At 45.5% G+C, this 24,186-nt stretch overlaps 1 protein-coding gene across 1 annotated transcript in view; it reads left to right on the forward strand.

Annotated features, from left to right (window-relative positions):
* Nucleotides 1-24,186, forward strand: part of PIEZO2 (piezo-type mechanosensitive ion channel component 2) — a 478,725-nt gene that overhangs the window by 377,371 nt on the left and 77,168 nt on the right. The window contains exons 20-28 of the mRNA XM_011983927.1: nucleotides 6,634-6,810; nucleotides 7,106-7,231; nucleotides 8,614-8,814; nucleotides 9,829-10,033; nucleotides 10,155-10,256; nucleotides 11,730-11,895; nucleotides 17,534-17,777; nucleotides 20,217-20,313; nucleotides 21,762-21,921. Coding sequence (XP_011839317.1) covers nucleotides 6,634-6,810; nucleotides 7,106-7,231; nucleotides 8,614-8,814; nucleotides 9,829-10,033; nucleotides 10,155-10,256; nucleotides 11,730-11,895; nucleotides 17,534-17,777; nucleotides 20,217-20,313; nucleotides 21,762-21,921 — 1,478 coding nt within the window. The remainder of the gene's footprint in view (nucleotides 1-6,633; nucleotides 6,811-7,105; nucleotides 7,232-8,613; nucleotides 8,815-9,828; nucleotides 10,034-10,154; nucleotides 10,257-11,729; nucleotides 11,896-17,533; nucleotides 17,778-20,216; nucleotides 20,314-21,761; nucleotides 21,922-24,186) is intronic.

The following is a 24,186-nucleotide window of genomic DNA, read 5'->3' on the forward strand; positions in this document are numbered from 1 at the left end:
TCTTCTTTTGAGAAGTGTCTGTTCATATCCTTTGCCCCCTTTTTGATGGGGTTGTTTGGTTTATTTTCTTGTAAGTTTGAGTTCTTTGTAGATTCTGGATATTAGGGCAGTGGCTGCATTCTTAAGTCATGGGGCATATACATTAAATGGAGCCCAAATCTATCCTAATATTTGTATTCATTGAGAGCAAAAGTTTAAGCATTTTAACTGTAGAGGTGAATTGAACAGTTCAGATAAAAATTTGAGGGTTAGGGTATTAAAGAGAAATAGAAAAGAACAAGAGAAGGCATTTGACAAAAAATGCACAAAGACCATTTCTGAAGAAATCCAATCTGAGGTACAGATGCCTTCTGATTCATGAGAAGCTGTGCTGTGGGGTGTGAAGGCGTGTTCAGACAGTGTAATGATGGGAGTGGGCATTAGGGGGAACAGGAAATTCATGGGAGTCAGACAGAGAATCTGCTGTCATAAATCCATCCTGTTGTACAATCTATCCATCAGAAAAGGGTTAAAGGATGCAATTTCTTATAGATCCTAAACAAAAGGCAGACAACTTTTTTCATTATCCTTAATGAGTCCCCAGACATAACCTTGTTAACAGACCATCAAGTAAACAAAATATCTAGTTACCGTGTTACACTCTTAGGAAAACAGCCTTCCATAGAGTATCACCACTCCCTTCTCTGTGATTGACACATTGTGCAGACTTTCAGAATTTAATTCCTAATTTCATCTCTCTCACCTTTAATTTTAAAACAAGCGAGAGACACATGAGGCATAGAAATCCTGCTCCTTCTGCTGCTGGCATCTGCCAAATCCCGTTGTTGTAAGATTGTTTCGGCCACTCGTGTTGTACGTGATGTCACCTCACTTGCATGGGGGTTTCTGGCCCTGAAGCTTTGGTCTCTGGGTTCTTGACAGTGTGTGCATCGCTGGCTCTGTCTAATGTAACTGACACACTAAGCGATCAATGTGGTGACATGCAATCAAAAGACTTCTCTTCAGACCTTCATTGTCCCTTTAAAATGCATCCTATAGGGAAACTTTCCTCCGTGTCCCTGAACTCAGCGCACTTTCTGATCATTCCTAAGAAATACAAGATCCTACAGTGACTTAAGTGAGCAAAATCTCACTTCAGTAGTTAAAATTGTGGAGTCACGGAGAATCATCGAGACTCAGGTCCCTCCGCAGGTAGAAGCTCCCCTTTCCTAGCTGATCCTTTCCTTCTCACCCACACCTCCTTCCTTCCTAACTTCTGTAAGGAAGTTTTTTATTTAAAAACAAAAATCCACCTCACAGAGGCTCTTTAGTCCTTCTTTTGTTTCATTCTTTCCTGGGCTGGAGCTCAGACTCACAGGCTTAGGGCAAGGCCCCCTGGGATGGGGATGTTGTGACTTGGCCTGTGCCATCCCATGATGGCCTCATGCTCTGGGCTGGCAGCTGGCGGGTAAACCTGCCCTTGCCCTCCTGGAGGCTCCTCGGTGGGGCATCCCACTGGCACTCTTGGCCGGCACCGGTACCCAGCCCCTGGTTGCCCAGCCCCTGGTTGCCCAGCTCCTCCTCCTCCTGGACTCCTCTGTGGAGTCCTGCTGCCCTTCCATACAGCCTTCCCTGCAGCCTCGGAGCAGCTCTGGGCGCTCTGTGCCTTCCCATCAGGCCCAAGAGCTGCCCTCACACAGGCCCTGCTCTGCCTGCACACATGGGAGCCCGACAGAGAGACTCTGCACCCTGTAGCCAGAGCTCTTCATCTCTCAGGCCCCACGGGTACCAGTGCCCAAGCTCTGTGCCCAAGCTCCAGGTGCACGCATCGGGCTCCGAGTGATTAGCTCCTCACTCGGGCTGTGCACAGAGGACATTCTCCTTCCTGCATCTCCACCTGCCCCATCATCTTGGCACTGGGCGGGGGACAGGCAGGAAGCAGCCCCTCTCCACAAAGAGCTCTTCAGGAGCTGTGGCAGCTTTGGGTTCAAGACCCAAGGCCTCAGTAAGGGTGCTTGTTTTCACAACTTTTGGGTTCATCTCTCCTGCAAATATTAAACCTTTTCAAAGTTATCATGAAGCATCTGGAAAAGAAGAAGCTGCTGGAAAAGAAATGGTTAGTGAAACATTTATTTTACATCAACATCTTATTCAAGAGTGACACTGCTTTGGAATAATCTAGATTTAAATATATATATTATATATATTATATATATATATAAAATACATACAACATTTTCTTCTCCTTTTGAAATACATAGCTACTTTCTAATTCCAAAGGCTGTTGGACAGCTCTGTGAGGTCAGGTGAATCTTGAGGAAGAGGCCACACTTTCTGTTAGCACCTCAGCTCTTCCCGGGGGCCTGGCCAGTTGGAGAAGCTCCATGAACGAAGGAAGGAAGGAAGGAAAGAAGATAATAAAAGGACTTTGCAAACCTGAGGTTTCTCCTTCTTGTCAGTTGAGGTTTCGTCATTATTGTTATATTTTTGCTCTCACTAAGCATTCATTGAGCCTTTATTAAGAACTCACAATAGGCCGGGCGTGGTGGCTCAGGCCTGTAATCCTGGCACTTTGGGAGGCCAAGACAGGCTGATCACAAGGTCAGGAGATCGAGACCATCCTGGCTAACACAATGAAAGCCCGTCTCTACTAAAAATACAAAAATTTAGCCAGGTGTGGTGGCGGACGCCTATAGTCCCAGCTACTGGGGAGGCTGAGGCAGGAGAATGGCGTGAGCTTGCAGTGAGCGGAGATCACGCCACTGCACTCCAGCCTGGGCAACAGAGCGAGACTCCGTCTCAAAAAAAAAAAAAAGAACTCACAATAAAGTGAATGTGTACGTGGTGCTAGGTGCTGGTGCAGTGGCTTGAAAGACACACTTGTCTGAGCTCACAGCCTGATGGGAATGGGATGGGAATGGCTGCCAAATAAAACTAAAAGTGATAATAAGTGCTGTGCTAGAGGTGTCCACAGTGAGCACTGGCTGCACAGGGAGGAGTATCTCTTGCAAGTGGTTGCAGCCTGGAGGTGATAGTTGCAGCCCAGGTCCTTTGGGGGAGGGAAGCCAGGGATGGGTAAGTGCAGGGACCAGGAGGCTTGGGTTCTCAGAGGCCCCTTCCCTTGAGGCAGGGCCCTCATGCCCCACAAGGTTATATTCAGATAGGATGACAACCCGTGTACAGTGCTTTGTTGGGAAAGCATTATGGCATAAAACTGTTTCTCAAAATCCTTGATAGTAAGAATCACCTGGACACTTGTTATGTATGTGGACCAGTGTCTATTTCCCTAAAATTCTAATTCATCAGGTGTCGGTTGTAGCCCAGGTATTTGTCATAGTCATCGTCCTCCTCCTCCTCCTCCTTCTGCTAATTCTCCTTCCCCTTCCCCCTCCTCTTTTCTGCTTCCCCTTCTCTCTCCCCTTTTCTCCCTCCTCTTCTTCTTCCTTATCCTTCTTCCTCCCCCTCCTCCTCCTCCTCCTCTTCCTCCTCTTCTTCCTCCTCCTCTCTTCTTCCCTTCCATGAGATTCTTACCATCAGGGAAATGATGAGATCATGATCTCTTTAGATGACAGAACTGTGAGAGGGCATGGCGCACTGAGGTTTGCACTGGGCTTGCTATTTGTATGGAATGAAGTATCATACTTCACTGAGCCCCAGTGTTTCTAGTCGTAAAATGATAAAATAAAAATACTCGCCTCACAGAGGCTCTTTAGTCCTCTAATTTGACTTCTCTAGGATGCTGAGGACTCGGGATCCTTTCTTGTCATTGAAGCTCTCCCTCTTTGTTTTGAACATCAGCTCACCTTCCCGGCCCTTCCCCACAGCTTCGTCAGACCCTTCCTGTCTCGTTCCTGGGCTCCTCCTGCCCTTCCCACCAGCCTCCTCAGCATGTTCCTCAGGTTCTGTCCACAGCCTGTTTCTGTTCTGGACTGTCATGGGTGAGCTCACTAGCTCACAAGCACAGCACTGGTTCAGTTGCCCTTCACCTGCTGCGAGTCCTAAAATCTGTGTCAACTCACTGCTCTCTTTGAACTCCAGGCCCCTGTGTCCACGGGACAGCTGGGCCTGACCCCACTTCTTGAGTGGCCCCAAAGCACTTTCAGGTGACCTACTCACTCCCTCTGCCTCCACTCCCCTTTTGATTGCTCTTACAGATTCCCAGCTTTTCCCAGTCTTTTCTCTTTCCAACACGTATTCCACAATGCAGCCAGAATAGTCTTCCCACAGGGTAGATGTGATCATGAGAGCCCTCTACCGAAACCTTGCAGCAGCTGCCTCTCATCCCCACGATAACGTAGTATAAGACCCCCATGATCCAGCCCAGACCACTTCACCTTTGCCATCCCTGGACAGTCTAGGACGCCAGGTGGGTTTTAAAGTCCTCTGACAGGTTTCAGATGACACTTCTCTCACCATGAATCACTTACTTCTCCAAGGATGGGCAGCCCATGCTCTCCCAAGTCTGGAAGGGCCTTGGACCTGCTTTTTCTTTTGCCTGTCTAACTGCTATTTATTCTTCAGGTCTCAGTCCCCTTATGCTGTCACCAAGTACCTTTGTGCCTCCATCTGTCCCTCCCACATGCCTCCTGCGGGCAGGGAATCCTCAAAGGATGTGTCACCTTGAACCTGGTTAAGACTTAATGAAAGTTACTATCTTTACTTCTCTTTTCCCATCACTCAGAAAATTGAAAGTTCTGAATAAATTGTGCTGTCTTTATACTAAAGGCTTTAGATACATAGTAACAGACATAACAGAGTTAATTTCACAGCATCTTTAATAGGGTTTGCTTTTTAATATCCAAATTGACGAGACACTTGCTGATGGCTAAAGAGGAAGTCAGTTCGCTAATCTGTTTTGTTAACGGGTAACTTTGATTATGTTTATGAGTGAGTTATGGTTTACAGGGCCTTTCCATGTACAGTGTTTCTTTCATCTTCAATTAATTCTATAAGGCATCTCCTCCTACCCTAATATTTCAGCACTTAATTTTCAGAGAGGTTCCTTGCATTGGACAGTGACAAATAGTTGAGTAGAAGAATAACAGGTAACAAATAGAATTAAATACTGTCATGCAGTCTCCACATTTTCTTCTTTTATAGTTTTTTTAACTTTTTTTTTTTTTTTTTTTTGAGACGTAGTCTCACTCTGTCACCCAGGGTGGGGAGTGCAGTAGCACCATCTTGGCTCACTGCAACCTCTGCCCTCTGAGTTCAAGTGATTCTCCTGCCTCAGCCTCCCAAGTAGCTGGGATTACAGGCGCCTGCCACCGAGTCCAGCTAATTTTTTGTATTTTTAGTAGAAGTGGGGTTTCACCATCTTGGCCAGGCTGGTCTTGAACTCCTGACCTCGTGATCCACCCACCTCGGCCTCCCGAAGTGCTGGGATTACAGGCATGAGCCACCGCACCCGGCCTCTTCTTTTATAATTTTATAAGCCAAGTAGGTAACTATGTCTCTTATAGCCCACAAGGCTTAGCCCACAATGCTTGGTACATGTTTAGTTGTATCAAATGAGAGCATGCTGTTATTTCTACCTGATAATATTAAACATTTCTAGAATATTGCTTTCACAATATTCAGAATAAATGAGCATTTCCCATGCCTGAAGAAGATGATGGTCCTTCTATACTGTCCGATGAACTATTAACTATACTACAGAATTGCTAGAAATGTGAGAACATCTGGCCTGATCAGTGAACTCGCATGCAGTCCAAAGTCAACAGTTCAAGCTGAGCTCACAAACTTGCCGCTCTGACCAGCTTCCCTGTCAGCACTGCTGTGTCAGTCATGGTACTGTTATCCACTCAGGCTCTCAAGTGGAAACCTGGGAGTCACTCCTTGAACCTTCTCTCCTACCCACCGGCCCACCAAGCCAATCAGTCATCGAGTCCAGCTAATTTTGCCTCCCATCTTGAACCCGCGCCTCCTCCCCATCTTCCCTGGGCTGTTGCAGCAGCATGTGAGTGGGTCACCTAACCTCACATCCAGTCCCCACAGTGCACCCTCCATTCGTCAGTTACATTGATCTCAATGGGAAGCAAATCTTACCTCCAAATTCCCAGTGTAATACCCCTCCACAGCTCTCCGTTTTCTGAAGACTGGGCGCCTGCGCCATAGCATGGTGTAAGAAGGATCCGTCAGAACTTGGCTATAGCTGCACCTCCAGCCTCACCTCCTGCTGCACTTCACACTTTCAACTCTGAACTTTCCAGTTGTTTGTTGTCGCCTGTCCCCACCATACTAGCTCATGCTTTCCTGCCTTCGCCCATGCCTCCTTTACCTAAAGAATCCACCTCTCGTCTTTCTTGGCCTGGCTCAGTTCAGGCACTGTTTCTTCTTGAAAATGCTTCCTGACCTCCACATTGGACCAAGGACCCTTCTGGATGCTCTCACAGGAGCCTGCCCACATCGATAGCTTAGCCAGTGCTACATGATAGTGACATCACCTGCCATACAAGACATAATGTCCCCGAGGGGTGAGACCATAACTCACCTACTTTAGTACCCCAGCACCTAGGGCAATTCCGTGCGCGTGCTAGGAATCCAGTCCACTTTTGCTGAACTGAGTAAATCAAGTCATCCTGTTTTGTGGATGTCCTGTTTGTTATGCCATGTTACATATTTTTGTCCCCATTTCTGGTTGTATGTTTTCAGGTGTCTCTGTTCAACTATGTATTTTTGATTTCTTGGGCTTTTGCTCTGCCGTACGCCAAGCTGCGCCGTCTGGCTTCAAGTGTCTGCACGGTCTGGACGTGTGTGATCATCGTCTGCAAAATGTTGTACCAGCTCCAAACCATTAAGCCTGAGAACTTCTCTGTTAACTGTTCCTTGGTGAGCCTCGGTGATAGGGGAGTATTCCTGACTGCCCTTTAGCAAAGCAAGGCAGATGCTTGGGGAACCGCCATCCCCAAGCACATTTGGCGTGGCCTGGCCGGGCTTGTAAGTCACCTCTCCCTGGTCGTGCTCTGGCCCTGTGTTAAGCCTCCTCTCATACTGAGGTCTCCCCCGAGATGGGCCTGCCCCTCCCATCCCACCACTGTCCGTTTGCTCAAAGCTGAAGACTAAATAACCCGAGCTCTCCTAATCTGTGAAGCTATTTTTTTACTCCATTTTCTCTTCTTTTTAGCCAAATGAAAATCAAACAAACATCCCCCTTAATGAGTTGAACAAGTCTCTGCTCTACAGTGCTCCTGTCGATCCTACAGAGTGGGTCGGCCTGCGGAAGTCTTCGCCTCTGCTCGTCTACCTAAGGGTAACGGCTTGTCGTGCTTAGTTTGGGCCTCCACACCGTTATATAATAGTTCAGGATTCTTCCCTGAGACGCTCAACATCACATTTGATAGTAACCACATATTCTCATGTGGGATTTGGCATCACCTTTGCAACAAACTCTAAGTGTTAAAATCAGTATTATGGCACGTTAAAGAGAAAATGACCAAACGGTCTGAGATTGCTTGAATAAAATGTGACAAATACATTCACTGGAACATTATACAATCGTTTTAAGACCATTACAAGATTAAGGTCAATGGGTGCATTAGAATTGAAGCATGTTTAAAATATATTAAGTTTTTTAAAAAGCAAATTTCAAAACACTGTGCATAGTATGATCTCTTCGAGACACAAAGAAAAATATTGAGTAAAGTTTACCAAATGCTCAACAGTGATTATTTCTGAGAAGCGGATATAGCCTTACAAGACATTTTTGCTGTGTAAATTCTGTTTCTCTATAGTTTTTAATAAAGAGAATCTATTACATCTAGAAGTAATAAAGCATGTATTTATAAAAGGGAACTTGAGTACAAACAGCCATACAAACATAATGAAAACAACATGCTTCAGATTTTTCACATTTTATTTTTGTGGATTATCTGAGCAGTCCTAATCATGTTACACTGGCAATGCATTTAACGGTACAGCCTCTACACTCAGCACCTGGGATTTTTAAATATATTAAGCATCCCATTTTCTTTGTGTAGCTTCTAGATTTTTCATCACGTGGTAGACATCTTTTGTACTAGTAGCCACTGTAAATAGCTGTTATGAGGATAAAGCAAATTGGTATTTGAAAAGGGTGATTGAATCATGTCTGGAACCCATGGTTCCATAAATGTTAACTGTTTTCATTATCTTGAATAATCATTATATCATCACTATTATTATTTTACTGTTGTCAGCATGCTACTCAATCTATTGCTCTCTGAAGCAAGATTTCAGGGGTGTTCAAAAGTTTCCCCCTAAGCAGCTTCCTGTTCTTCCAGCTGGGTGCATTTTCCAGGATGTCTCTGTACTGTTTTTGCACTTCTAGTCACAAACAAGGCTGAACTGCCCTCCTTGGATAACTGGAAATTGCTTCCTTGGTGTGAGATGTGTAGTTTTGAGAAATAGGAATGAGCAGCAGCATCTTATGTCTGGAGATTCTAGATCCTATTACTTTGGAAATTAGCCTGATTTTCTAATAGAGATAATGCCACAATAAATAAGACAGAGAAAATGAATATTGAGCTCAAAACTGTTTGAGAGGTGAGCTTTTATAAAACATTGTCCTTGTAGTTGTGAAGAATATGGGAATTGCTTGAAATTACCAAATCGTACAGCATCTGGCTGACACAGTTGTGTTTCCTTGCTTTGTAGAATAACCTCCTGATGCTGGCTATCCTGGCCTTTGAAGTCACCATTTACCGCCATCAGGAATACTATCGAGGTCGAAACAACCTGACGGCCCCTGTGTCTAAAACTATCTTTCATGACATTACAAGACTACATCTAGATGATGGACTTATTAATTGTGCCAAATATTTCATAAATTACTTCTTCTACAAATTCGGTCTGGAGGTGAGTTTCCTTGCTGACATGTTTTATTTCTCTTTTCCATGAAAATTCAAAGAACTGCTTCTGGCCAATTGGCCACTGGAACCTTGTGATACATCTCCAGGCATGATAGCTGTCTCCTTGAGAAGAACAGAAAGTATTTGTACTGATGGTTAACTGGCTTGACTGAAAGTTTTCCAAGACTAGGTGCTGAACACCCCCCTCCACAGCAGTGCCTTGGCCTCTCTGGATCTCCAGAGCAATGTAAATGCATGGCCATGAGTTGCCATGTTAACAGGTTTCTTATTAAGAATAAAGTATTAATCTTCTGGCTGGGCGCGGTGGCTCACGCCTGTAATCCCAGCACTTTGGAAGGCCAAGGTGGGCGGAGCTTCTGAGGTCAGGAGTTCAAGACCAGCCTGGCCAACATGGTGGAACCCCATCTCTACTAAAAATACAAAAATTATCCATGCACGGTGGTGCACACCTGTAATCCCAGGTATTTGGGAGGCTGAGGCAGGAGAATTGTCTGAACCTGGGAGGCAGAGGTTGCAGTAAGCCAAGATTGCACCAGTGCACTCTAGCCTGGGTGACAGAGCAAGATTCCATCTCAAATTAATTAATTAATTAATAATAAATAAATATTAATCTTCTCTTTGTGCATTCTGAAACCATAAGCTGCGGCCAAAATGAACTGTTTTAACCTAAAATGGTTGTGTTAGTGCCTGTGCCTTCATAGAATGAAGTAGGAATGGTGATGTTTCATGAGGAGATCAAAATTGCTGTTCGCTTTATTGTCTGAAGTGGTTATTATAAGAGCTACTTAGTCAGTTTGTCCCTTGGGAGTAATCTGTACAGTATTTCTGTCTTCACCTGAGACACTCAAAAGAGCAAGCACTGGTGAATCTGTGCAGACAGACTGGCCCTGAGGGATGTGGGTCTCCGCCACCTACACAGACCTGATACCTATCACCAGTCCCCTTTCCCATAAGTCTGATATATTTATTTTTTTTTGTGCCTCTTTTCATCTTTACACAGACCTGTTTCCTAATGTCAGTTAACGTGATTGGCCAGCGAATGGATTTCTATGCCATGATCCACGCCTGCTGGCTGATCGCTGTCTTATATAGACGCAGAAGGAAAGCCATCGCGGAGATCTGGCCCAAGTACTGCTGCTTCCTGGCATGCATCATCACCTTCCAGTATTTCATCTGCATCGGCATCCCACCTGCTCCTTGCCGAGGTGAGCCTGCCCCTCCCTGGAGCCATCTACTTTTAGAAGAAGCCATTACCGAGTGGACGGCTGGGAGAAGCGTGGTGAAGAAGAGTATTGATTGTGCTGTTCGCCACTTCCCTCCCTGCAGATTACCCGTGGAGATTCAAGGGTGCCAGCTTCAATGACAACATCATAAAGTGGCTGTACTTCCCCGATTTCATTGTGCGGCCCAACCCCGTGTTTCTTGTCTGTAAGTGTTTCCACTGCAGGGCCACGGAGTGCTGGTATCCGGGGTCACTGCTAATCATTCTTCCGTGCTATGCATTAGTGCCTTTTGTCTTCCACTAGACTTCATAATCATGTAAAGGCTTGTCTTATGCATTAAGATCACAGGTCATTAATGGCTTCTACTCACCCTATTACACTTGCGAAATTAATAAATCAATGTTTGAAATACCATATTCCCTTGCATAATTTCACTTCCCCCAAAACACACACACACACATCTACGCAGCCACCTTTCAAAAGACAGACCAGAGAGGAAGGCTTTGTGTTTTGTGTTTACTGACTTTGTGGTTTCTGCTCCCAGTGCAGATAAATCAACCCTGAACATGGGGCAGCAGATGCTAGGAGATGCTTCCCAGATTTCAGTTGCTCTAGAATTGGGCTGCAACCCCAAGGCCTTCCCAGGGCAGCTGGTGATCCAAAGGTCAGAGCAGCTCCCCCAAGACCAGAGTACTGGGTGCTACAGAAAATGCAAATGACTGCCCTGCCTAAACAAGTTGAGGTTTAATTTAAAAAGCAAGGAAGCAGCTTGTGTGCCGGCTGTCAGGCAGGCTTGGCCTGAGGCCCTTTGTGGCAGTTGCTGGGAAGACAGCTGTCTCAGGCTGCTCTGTACTGTCTGGCACTGGTCCACCACCTCCACCTGCTCTCACCACGCCTGTAGTGTGGCTTATGCTCTGGGGAGAATCTTTGGTTGCAAATGGAAAGGGGGATGGAAAGGATATAGAAAAATGAGGCCGGGTGCAGTGGCTCACGCCTGTAATCCCAGCACTTTGGGAGGCCGAGGCGGGTGGATCATGAAGTCAGGAGATCAAGACCATCCTGGCTAACACAGTGAAACCCTGTCTCTACTAAAAATACAAAACATTAGCTAAGCGTGGTGGCAGGCACCTGTAATCCCAGCTACATGCGAGGCTGAGGCAGGAGAATGGCGTGAACCCAGGAGGTGGAGCTTGCAGTGAGCTGAGATCGAGCCACTGCACTCCAGCCTGGGCGACACTCCGTCTCAAAAAAAAAAAAAAGAAAAAGAAAAAGAAAAATGAATACTGCATCTGCCACACATAAAAAGATAAAGATGGGGAAATTGCTTAAGTGACCTCCTTAAAACTGGTGGGAGGTAAATGTAAATAAGCACTGCGCTCTAAGAGACTCACAAAGACTAGTAAGTACCACCCAATACTTTCTCTCATCAATGTGCAAACAAAATCCAGAGACTCCTCATGTGAGCTCCTGGAGTGTCTGTGGTCACTCTATGCCCTGCGAGGTGGAGAAGGTGTGACTTGGCCCCGACATTGGACTCCAGGATGAATTTTACTATGAACTTTGGAAACAACTCACTTAGGAGCTGGGGAGTGGCTGTTGCTGTGTGATGAATGTGTGTTGCATTATGTAAATCGGAAGAGGATGAGGTGGCTTCATGATCTCACCTCTGTCTTGCCAGATGACTTCATGCTGCTTCTGTGCGCCTCCTTACAACGGCAGATTTTTGAGGATGAGAACAAGGCTGCAGTGCGAATCATGGCAGGTGACAATGTCGAGATCTGCATGAACCTTGATGCGGCCTCCTTTAGCCAACACAACCCTGTGCCAGATTTTATTCACTGCAGGTAACAAGAGCTTCACATTTGCTAAAAGCCACTTTCATGTGTGTATTTCCATTACATTGCTCCTCTATACTTTATCTGCTATACTTTGGAAATAGATGTGCTGAATTGTATGCACTGAAGCTAATAAATGCTGGACAATGTGAGTCAGCAGCCTGGAGGCTGAGCCTCTGAATTACAGCACTGCACCTGCTTTTGTCCGTGTAAACCACCTCTTTATGGCCTCAGTCCTCCTCCTCTTGTTCAGACCAAAGCTGACTTGTCCCAATAATACCAGCTCTCCAGTGGAGGGTCCTCCCGCTCATCTCTTATCCCTCCTCTGCATCCCCATAGCTCATCCTCATCTTCCCTCCCTCTTCCTCATCCCCCATCTTTCTTCCTTATCTTTCATCCCTCATCCTCATCCCTTCTCCTCGTCTTCTGTCTCTCCTACTCATCCTCCATTTTTCATCTTCATCTCCACAGCTCATTCTTAACCCCACCCCTCCTCCTCACCCTCCAGCCTTCTTCCTCATCTTCATCACTTATTCTCATCCTCCATCTCTCATTCTTATCCCCATCCCTCCTCATCACCCTCCATTCCTCCTTCTCATCCTCCATCCCTCCCACTCATCCTTAATCCCTCATCCCCATTCTTAGTCCTAATCCTGCTGCCCTCCATCCTTCATGCCTCATACTCATCCCTGTAGGACATCCTCATCCCCCTTTCCTCCCTCTCATCTCCATCCTTCCTCCTCATCCTCTATCCCTCATTCTTATCCACATAGCTTATCCATGTTCTCCATCCCTCAACTTTATCCCCAACCCTCGTCCTTTTCCCCATTTCTCCTCCTCATCCTGCATTCCTACTCCTAATCTTTCATCCTTCAACCACATCCCCATAGCTCATTTTATCCCCATTCCTCCTCACCTCCATTTCTTTTTCTCATCCTGCATTACTCCTTCTCATCCCTATAGCTCATCTTCATTCCTATTCCTCTTCCTCATCTTCCATTCCTTCTTCTCCTCCTCCATCCCTCATTTGTATCCACATTCCTTTTTATCCTGCATCCTTCCTTATCTCCATCCCTCATTCTCATCCTTCATCCCTCATCCTTATCCCCATTCCTCCTCCTCATCCTCCATCCCTCCTCCTAATCTTTCATCCCTCCTCCCAATCTTTCATCCTTCATCCGCATCCCCATGGCTCATCTTTATCCCCATCCCTCCTCCTTATCCTCCATTTCTCCTTCTCATCCTGCATCCCTCCTTCTCATCCTCATAGCTCTTCATCCCCACTCCTCCTCCTCCTCCATCCATCCTTCTCTGCCATCCCCCCTCCTCACCCTCCATCCCTCCATCTTTCTCCTCCTCCATCCCTCCTCATCTTTCTTTTTTTTTTTTTTTTGAGGCAGAGTCTCGCTCTGTCGCCCAGGCTGGAGTGCAGTGGCACGATCTCGGCTCACTGCAAGCTCCGCCTCCCGGGTTCACACCATTCTCCTGCTTCAGCCTCCCGAGTAGCTGGGAATACAGGCGCCCGCCACCACGCCCGGTTAATTTTTTGTATTTTTAGTAGAGACAGGGTTTCACCGTGTTGGCCAGGATGGTCTCGATCTCCTGACCTCGTGATTTGCCCGCCTCAGCCTCCCAAAGTGCAGGGATTACAGGCGTGAGCCACCACGCCCGGCCTTCATCTTTCATCCTTTATCTACATCCCCATAGCTCATTCTCATCCCCCATTTCTCCTACTCATCCCCATCCTTCCTCCTCATCCTCCATTTCTGTTTCTCATCCTGCATCCCTCCTCTTCATCTTCACCCCTCATTCTCATCCTTTATCCCTTATCCTCATCTTCATAGTTTATCCTTATCTCCCATCCCTCTTCCTCATCCCTCTTGCCTCTGCCTCATCCTCATCCCTCCTTCTCATCTTCCACTCCTCCTACTCATCTTCCATCCCTCATCCTCATTTGCATAGCTCATTCTTGCCCCCATCCCTCATCCTTATCCCTATCCCTCCTCCTTCTTCATCTTTCATTCTCATCCTCCATTCATCCTCCTCATTCTTCATTCCTCAGTCTCATCCTCATAGCTCATCCTCATCCCCTTTCCCTTATCTCCATCTTTTATTCTCATCTTCCAGTCCTCCTATTTATCCTTAATCCCTCATCCTCATCCCCATAGTTCATCCTCATTCTCTATTTATCCTCCTCATCCTCCATCGCTCATCCTCAATCCCCATCACTAATCCTTATCCCCATCCCTCCTTCTCTTCCATTTCTCATTCTCATCTTCCATGCCTCCTCCTCATCCTCTATTTCTCCTCCTCATCCCCTATTTCTCCTCTTCAGCCTCCATCCCTTATCCTTATCTCCCATCCCTCCGCTTCATCCTCCATCCCTCATCCTTATCCCCATCCCTCCTCCTCATCCTCCATCCCTCATCCTTATCCCCCATCCCTCCTCCTCATCCTCCATCCCTCATCCTTATCCCCATCCCTCCTCCTCATCCTGCATCCCTCATCCTTATTCCCCCTCCTCCTCATCCTCCATCCCTCATCCTTATCCCCCATCCCTCCTCCTCATCCTCCATCCCTCATCCTTATCCCCATCCCTCCTCCTCATCCTGCATCCCTCATCCTTATTCCCCATCCCTCCTCCTCATCCTCCATTCGTCTTCCTCATCTCGCATCTCTCCTCCTCATCCCTTGTTCCTCGTCCTCACTTCCTATATTCACTGGGCACTAAGGAGGAATGGCTCCCTAGATTCCATCTTGTGCCTGTGCTCTTCTTGAGCAGTGTCTCCCCTGTGGCCATGCAAGGTCTCCCTAGCAGCTTTTCTGTCCTCCACCATTCTGCCCAGCCTCATAACAGCTGATCTGGGCCGTGTTTCCCTCACAGTATTTGTGTTTACACCATGCTTGACCTTTCACCATGCATTCACCCTTTCTGCATTCCCTGGGTTTCCATGTTGAGATTTTGTCACCCAAGGCCAACTTCATGGAGGGCAGGCCCACTCTGCCTCTGCAGTCAGATCTTCGGTCTTTCAGTGCCTCTAAGACTCCACTCAGCTGCCCACTGTAGTCAGCTATCTGAGGAAGCTGCTGTGACTGTTGATACCCCCTTATTAGCTGTATGTCATGGGACTAATTTCCTAACCTCTCATCCTCACTGATTAGTGTCTGCCCTATTGAGCCACACAAGGTTGCAGTGAGAGGCTCATGCAGTCACGGCACACATGCCATCCATGTGGAGGTAGTTCACTGATAGTACCCGAGCTGGCCGACCCCACACATGGAGTCACTCTCCAGCTTCCAGTCTTCCAGAGATTCCTGTTTACATGGTGTGGATCATCTTCTGACTGGTGTTGGTATCTGAAGAACCCGTCTTATCCCCACTTCTAAGGTGTAGCCTTAGGGTGAAGATCACGTCTAACTTGCTTTTGTATTTGTCCCCATCCCCCTACTTACAGTTCTCGGCCCATAATGCATATACCAATACAGATAACTGTCAGTCACCTGCTACTGCCTTTGCACCAGGCTCTGGTCCAGGCTTTGCATACATGGAGCCATTTTACCCCAGCCCAAGGAGGTCATGCTGTTATCCCCATTGTGGAGAGGAGGAAACTGCAGCGACGAGATGAGACGTAGGCCACAGCAGAACTGGGATTGGAACTCAAGCAATCCAGCTCCCAAATCAATGTTTAAGCACTTGTGTGCCTTTTGGTAGCACGAGAGGCTCGATATAAATTGAGTAAATCAGGAAGTGAATTTGCTTTAAAACAATATGCTATATGGACTTGACCATTCTATTTGTGAATTAAGTACTAAACTAGGCACTGATCTAAGGTAAGACTTCCATTTTTACCTCTTCTCTGTGATGCTAAGAAAACAATCAGTCCAGCCCAATATTTACTATTGCAAAGGGAACATAAGTATTTTCAGTGTATTCATGAAAAACCTAAATCATAACTCCAATGGAAAGCTTTTGTGTGCCATTGATTTTTAAAGCTGATTTTTGCTTTAGTTATTTCAAATTGTTGTTCTCTTTCTCAATGAGGACTGCCAGCAAAGTGACCCCCCTCAGGAAGTGACCTGTCAAATGCCACAGCAGTGAGTAGGAAGCCAGCGCACATGCTTGCTGGTCAGAAGCACAGCCGTGCTCCCCTCTTCCTCTCCAACAGGGGTCAGCTCCACAGCACCCTGGGATCTCTGGAAAGTGGCCAGAGCCCTGAGAGTTAGGTGGCCCCTTAGCCACAGTACCTGTCACCAGGGCTCAGTCTCTCTATTCAGAAATCCTTAAGGCTCTTCTTTGAAGCATGTTTATTGATGTTTTCCATGTTCTCCTCACAAGCTTAGTTTTATGAATTCAGGACCCAAAGTGGGTTCAGCGCCAAGATGTGAAGGCCAGGGCTGGTAAAGCGGGAATTGACTGCTGCAGGCCAGGAAGGAATGTTATGGAAAGAATAAGCTGTACTCACAGTCACACATGGGCCTGCACATACACTCAAAATGGCAGCAGCCCAATTCCACTGAATTAAAACCACACACACTTCAGAAGGCCCCTAGGCTCATACAAATCACTACCTTTATTTGTGATGATCCAGGGATACAGGGAGATACTGACATTTCATTCACTCTCCATTACGAAGTCAAGGAAGGGTTTATATATTTTAGAAAAAAGAATTATAAACATATTTAAGCGTTTTACTTTAAAAAGGGTAAAGGGTAAAAGTTTACTTGTCTGAGAAATGTACTAAGGCACAACTCAGAATCATCCCCTAATGATGCTGAATAGCTCAAGTGTGGTGCATATTTTATTAAGCAGTTTACTCACTAACATCCTACAAAACAAGAACCCATTAATCAAAGAATTAATCCAGAATTGGTTCTCCTCTGCTTCTTCCCACATGTGCCAAAAGAAACTACCAAGGCAAAACCCCCAAAACCAAAAAGTTCTAATCAAGAAATGCAGTTAGGGCTTGGCCTGTAGGTGTGACTCCTGTCAGATAACATTGACCCGCAGGCTAGAGCTGCTGCTTGTTGCAAGACTGACACCTGAACGCTGGCTTCACCTTCCATGAGGAAAGCAGCAGGGATGGGTGGCCCGCAAAGGGAATCCTGACTCAGCCCGAGGACCTCCAAAAACAGAGTATTGGAAAGAACAAAAAAGCCTCACCATGGCTGTGGATAGTTGCTCAGAATCGCCTCCTCCCATCTGTAGGGAAAGATTTCCACCTGTAATAAAACCTTTGTGTTCAATATAAATTTGTTTACCTTCTAGTTCATCCTTTCTTAACATTTCTTTCACTAGCCAGAAGGCATCTGTATCTTAGAATTTCTTTTGCCATACAATTATTCATGCCTCCCACAGAAACAGAAAGGAGAATTCTGAGTACTCAAGTGGTAGGCAGAAAATGTTGTTGTTTGTGAGAAATTTGGCCTGAATAAGGTGACGAGAAGCGTACACACGGTTTCCACAACTCATCTGTTGGTCTATTACTATTTGAGGGTTTCCTAGATAGCAGGATGAAATGAAAACTCACAGTGTGATTTGCGAGGTGCAGTAGAGAGCATGAATTTCTTCCCTTGTTAAAGACTTTCCTGATTTTGCTTTTGTTTATTTTGTTGTTGTTGTCCTTTTGTCATTGGCTTTGTTTTCCAGATCTTACTTAGACATGTCCAAAGTGATCGTCTTCAGCTACCTCTTCTGGTTCGTGCTCACCATCATCTTCATCACTGGGACCACCAGGATCAGCATCTTTTGCATGGGGTACCTAGTGGCCTGTTTCTACTTCCTGCTCTTTGGGGGCGATTTGCTGTTGAAACCCATCAAGAGCATCCTGCGCTACTGGGACTGGCTGATCGCATACAACGTTTTTGTGATTACGATGAAAAATATCCTGTCAGTAAGTGGTTCCCACTGCATAACACAGTTTCCGTGTAAGAGTAAACAATCCACTCAGTGGTTATTAAAAGCCCAGTGCTTGTCGTGTTGCTCTCTTAAAAGCCCCAAATAAGATGCTGCAAATTCAGAATTGAAAAGCCATTTATTCTTCTCTGTGTTGCCACATTAAACAGAATCTTTTTGGCTCATTTTCACCATTTCAAGGTCACATGGCTAAAGGATATGTGTTCATAGGCATAAATTCTAAAATGTCTTTTACTAATTAAAATTCTGTCTCTTCTGAGGAACAATTTGTCATCACTCCCAGTATGAGTTATGAAGTGGCCCTGTTAAGAGCTGAATTCGAGCCATTGAATCTTTTCAAAAGCTGTATTCTGTTGGCAAAAAGCAACCCTCTTATCTAGAAAGAGCTGTAGAAGTGTGAGACAAAATGGACGTGGTTCTCTATGATACTAGGTGCGGTAGGGAATGAGGTGGAATGGGCTATTGCAGGCAAGAATGTTTTATGTACTCATAAGATGTGGGCAGATAGAAGAGAAAATGCAGCTTTCTGTCTGGCTGTCTCTGAGTATAGACATTCTGATTAGGACACAGCTAGAGCCATGTAAGGTTGAGGGAACCCCCCCTCCCCACACACCAGGCCCCGACAAAGCTTGGCTGCTCTGCTCTGAAGTAGCTATGTCTCAGAACACAACTCTTCCCCTAACATGGCATGTAACTCACACTGCCCACTGGTAATTCCAGAGTCGCTTCAACCTATCAGGACACAGTGACACCATTTCAGTGACTTAGTGCTGCAGGAAATTAAGCAACAACCTCTCCTTAGCTGAAGGAGTTAATAGCTCTCTGACTGGCGCTCACTTAAAGTTCATCCCTGTGCCAGTGTCTCCCAGGCTGTAACTGCTGTTGCACTGAGAGAGCAGTGAGGAAGTATCTTCTGCTTCTTCCTTCCTAGCTGCTTAGGGATGAGCTCACCAGGCAATTCAGTTGTGATATCTCCTTGATTTTTGGCGGGGGCACGTGTATCACTGTGTCTAGAAGTCCTGGAAAGCCACGTTTATGTAGCCATGAATAGGTATTTGGATAATTTATTTTGTCTGAAGTCCATTGAAAGGTTAATCTTCTAGGTGATGGTGAAAGTGAATTTTATTGGTCACTTTTACCCCTCTGACATCAATTTACATTTGGAGTAGCATTGAGAGTTGCTGAAGAGAGCATGAGACAGGACAACAGAACGCTGGTTCATTCTAAAGCTGGTCTGATGGTGAGGAATCTGTTGCCAGAGGCTGATTTCACAGCCACGCTTGGGAAATGTGTGGATTCAAAGTTTGTTCATTCATTCATTCTGTAAACCTGTATTATAGACCTGTTTTTTGCTGAGCACTATTTGATGTATTGAAGAAATAGAGATAAACAGTTCTCAGGTTTTGCCCTCAAAGAATTCACATTCTAAAAAGGAAGGTAGACCTACTTATAAATAATTATGATGCAATCTGTTAAATAATTATTACAACATTTTTGAGAAACAAAGCGAGAAAAAAGGATGCCTAATATCTTGCTTAGATAAGCTGGGAAGAAGCTTCCTGGAGGTGATGCCATTTGAACTCCTCAGAGCCTCATAAATAGACTGAAGGGTCTGCAGGGAGACAAAGAGGGGAGGCATTTTTAGCCTGGAAAACAGGAACAAAAGCAGGACATGACGGTGTAGGACTGGAATATTCCCAGGGCTGGGGAATCCATACTGAGTAACCGCTGCTGTGGGAGCAAATCCTAATGATATTCTCCTCCCTCACATGTTCCCAGGAAACACACACAATGTAGCTGTCACCTTTATGTATTGGCTTGCAATGATTCATACTTGTTTAAACATTTTCCAGCTCAGGATTTAAACTTAACTGTAACAAAAAATTCATTGTTATGAGATAACCACCTGCCAATTTACAAAAAAATATTCCTTTACCGAGAGAATTGGTCAAACAAGACACAAAGCACATACTCTGTTCTGTTCTAAGAGCTACACCCTGTAGCTTAGGTCTGGGATGACCTCCAGGGAACAGCATAGGTTTTATTTGTCTTGCTTGTAAGAAAATAACTGTACCGAAGTCCAAGTCCTAGGGTTCAGTGCACACCCATTAATTATCACAGAGTTGGGATTTATTTCTGTGATCGTCCAAGACTTCCTCTTGACAAACTGGTGCTTCCAAGTACAGAAAACATTACATGAAAGACCTTTCCTTTACTCGTTCGGTTTACTTTTTCCCAGGAATTTACTACTCCTGAAGCAGTATCACAAGGTGACTGAATTTTTAGGTACAATTGGCATCTCCTGGAATCATTATCACTGAGACCTTGTGAATTCTTGCACACATTGGGATCATAAAACACCACATTTTTTTCTGGATGCAGAGCTTCAGAATTATCCCCCTCTTTTGTTTTTCAGATAGGAGCATGTGGATACATTGGAACACTGGTGCACAATAGTTGTTGGTTGATCCAAGCTTTCAGCCTGGCCTGCACAGTCAAAGGCTATCAAATGCGTAAGTATGAAAAGCAAACGTGGAAGCAGAAAGGCAGAAGAGGGAGGATAGTTGTATTGTTCTAATTTTAAAAGTGGGCCAAAGCACATAAAGATATGAAAGTGGGGTCAGTTATCTCCAGATGGAGGCTATAGAACTGTAGTACATTGTGAATCTGTTGTCTATAACATGAGATGCCTTATGCTAAGCCTCTTTGATCGTCTTCTTGAAACTTCTGAAATGCTGAGGACTTGAGTCTGAGGTCTGGAGGTTGGATGTAGTGCTGCAGTAACTTCCCGGAGTTTTGGAGTCATGATTACGAAGGATTCCAGAAGCCCACTCAAACCTGCTGTTGCTCCATTTAACGTCTTGGGTCATTAAGTAACTCTGACTTCAGGCTCCTCTTGTCCTCAGGAAACTCAGAGAGCTTCAAACTCAGGGAAACAGTTGGGAGGAGCATGAGGATTTCTAGAGTTAGACTCCTGCCAAGACAAAGGCAGAAGTGTCATTGCCACCACCCTGCCTCTTGCACCAGAACCGAGGACTACATCACAGTGGTCTACCATGGCACCCAGAATGGGTGCTACTTGGACACAGTGCGCTCTCTATTTATTTATTATTATTTATCTATTTATCTATTTTTTAAAAAATATTTCCAGACAGGGTCTCTGTTACCCAGGCTGGACTACAGTGGCACAATCATAGCTCACCGTAACCTTGAGCTCCTGGGCTCCAGCGATCCTCCCACCTCTGCCTCCTGAGCAGCTGGGACCACAGTAGCTGCCTCCTGGGTAGCTGCACCACCATGCCTGGCTAATTTTTTTATTTTTTTGTAGAGATATTGCCCAGGTTGGTCTTGAACTCCTGGCCTCAAGCAGTCCTCCTGCCTCAGTCTCTCAAAGTGCTGGGATTATACACGTGAGCCACCACACCCAGTCTTTTTTAAAAAGACTCATTTTTTTTTAATATGTGGTTTCTATTTCAGACTATACTTTGCCAAAGCCTCACTGGGACTTTGTTTTTCACTTAAGATAAGGCATACTACTGATAGTCCTTCTAATAAGCCATGCTGTGTTCATTATTCTGCTGGTCACCCCTGGGTATAGCCCATTCCCAGAATGGGTGTTTTCTTTTGTATCAGAGCATTTCCTCTGGCACTGGGACATTATTTCTCTGTGGCCCTTGTTGGAGGTGCCTTTCTTCCTGAGAGACAGAAATACTCCCATATTAAAGGGACTCTCCTGAGCCGTATAGTGTGAAGAGTTCACTGCATGGTCAGCCTTATGAATCAGTGTTGATATTGGATTGGAAGTGTGTGACCTCCTTGTAAATAAATCATAAGTCAGTCAGAGCATCAGACTGCTCCTTTCATGCCTGTATTTCCCAAGCCTGTCCGTACTCCAGATTTTATGAAATAGCAATGGAAATGGATGTTAATTTTATTCTGTGTTTTTCTACTGTTACTACAGCTGCTGCTAATTCACCCTGTACACTACCCAGTGGGGAAGCAGGAATCATCTGGGACAGCATATGTTTTGCCTTCCTCCTGCTGCAAAGAAGAGTTTTCATGAGTTATTATTTCCTACATGTTGTGGCTGATATAAAAGCTTCCCAGATTCTGGCATCAAGGTGGGTCGGGCCATGAAATCAGGTGGTTTCTCCCAAGAAAAGTGCCTGAAATAATATTGCACTGTAATTTCTGTCTGAGCTTGCTTCAAGAACCCACAAGAAGTTAAAGAATCCCTTCCAGCAAAACCAATCCAAGAAGAATTTAGCACAAGGCCTTTAAAATAGAATAGTAACAGGAAAGCCTATGTAACCATCAGGCTTCACAAGGAATGGGGATGCCATGGAAGGCCAGAGGTTCACTGGTCAATTGGAGCCCTTTCAGAATCCACCACTTCTCTAAAAGTGGCTCAGTCTGGTCTCAGACAAAACAGTAACGTATGCCACACTGGTCTAGAGTTTAGTCCATCTTACACCTACCTCCCCCTACTAGCCTGCTTTTCTTCTCTGAGCCACTGACACAATTTGCATTACTACCTGTTTTTCCTCCTAGGCTCTATTGTTCTTCCAGTTTTTGCCCCTGCTCTTGTAAGTTTAGGAAAAAAGATTGGGGAGAGGTAATAAAGCGAAGCGCCCTGAGGCGGCGGCTGGGTGTTGATGACTAGCTCTGTGGCCCCCAGCTGCTGTGTCTGTTCCTCTCAGAAACTCAGACCTTGCCTAGGTCCCATCAGATTCTTGGTGTGAATAAGCTGATGGATACTGGGTTCTATTATATGAAATTACCAATATCTATCATTTGACTTGAGGTTTAGATTAACATATCTGTGTTTACCTACAGTTTTTCTAGAGTCTGTTCTCTTTCCCTGCCAAGATAAACACAATGTTTATTTCCAAGGTCCATTTATATGATGGCAGTTGTCAGCCTCTGTACCTAACTTGGAGTCAAATAGAAAGAGGCCCTAGTCGGGGACCTGCAGTTAGTCAGAGGAGCCTCGTGGCACACCTAGCCCTCATTCTGTGGATGACAATGACTTTGTGTACCACATTGCCCTGGAATTCATTGTTATAATCATTTTCTAATACCCAGGACATTTTTTTCAGAGCAGAATACAATGTTTCATCCCAATAGTAACCTTATTTACTTGTACATAAACAGCTGGTATTTTTGCAGGTAAATGTCTCTTGTTTGCCTTTCCCAAAACATTTGGTCTGCAGAGGTCCTTGTATAACCTATCTGATGAACTTGCACTAAAAAACAGTCTTCGTCAGGCTCCTAAGGCAATGTGCTCTCCTAATTTCCCCTTTTCCCTTGTGGTTCAGGCTTCTAGGTCTTTTTTGCAACCTCTTTCTTTGCCCATCTGTCAAATGTGAATGTTCCCCAGTGTCTTTTTCCCGAAGTTGTCAAAATGATTTAGAAATCATGCCCTTCATGTTATAGTAAGAGCGATAACTGTGGTTCAGAGTACAGTTCATGCCTATTAAAGAAAAGCCATGAGTTGATAAATAAGCATTGAACTCATAATAGTGTGTCCAAAGAATTCACATTCATTCATGCATCCATTTTTCCACTTCCTACTCTGTTACAAAGAGGTGATGCTCACCTCTGCCCTCACAGAGCTCACAGACCTGCAGGCAAGTGGCACGTGAGCAAGCAATTCTACTGCAGTACACCTGGTATCGTCTCAGTCCATTTGGGCCGACATAACAAAAATACCATAAAGTAGGTGGTCTGTAAACAGTAGACACTTATTTCTTACAGTTCCAGAGGCTGGAAAGTCCAACGTCAAGGTTCAGGCAGATTCAGTGTCAGCCGAGGGCCCACTTCCTCATAGATGGCCGTCTTCCCACTGCATCCTATTTTGGTGGAAGGGGCAAGAGACTTCCCTTGGGCTTCTTTTATGAAGACAGTAATCCCATTCAGGAGGGCTCTGCTTTTCCGCTCAATCAACTCCAAAAGGCCTCACCTCCTGTCCGTCACCTTGGGAGTCAGGATTTCCACATGTGAATTGTAGGGGATGCAGACATTCAGATGACAGCAGGTGTGACGGTAGGAGACACTCCAGGAGCCATGAGGTCATATCAAGAGAATATAATCAGCTGCAGGGGTGTGAACCAGGTGGCCTTCCATTCCCAGTGCAGGCTGAAGGATGAAGAGGAGTTAGTCAGAGGAGAAGGCAGGGGAAGCAGCCCAGTGAAGCTACGGAGGGAAGTGGCCATCAGAAGCTCACAGTGACTGCAGCACTGAGATTGGAAGATGAGAACAGTGAGTGGTGAGCGATAAGCTCCAGGTCAGGAGAGACCAGGTCCTTGGGGGGCTATCATCCAGGATTTTGTCTTTAGAAATACTCCCACAGTCTTAGAAAGGCCTTGCAGTGTTTAAACAAGCAA

Source organism: Mandrillus leucophaeus, unplaced genomic scaffold (genome assembly GCF_000951045.1).
Source record: "Mandrillus leucophaeus isolate KB7577 unplaced genomic scaffold, Mleu.le_1.0 Scaffold257, whole genome shotgun sequence".
Lineage (NCBI taxonomy): Eukaryota > Metazoa > Chordata > Mammalia > Primates > Cercopithecidae > Mandrillus > Mandrillus leucophaeus.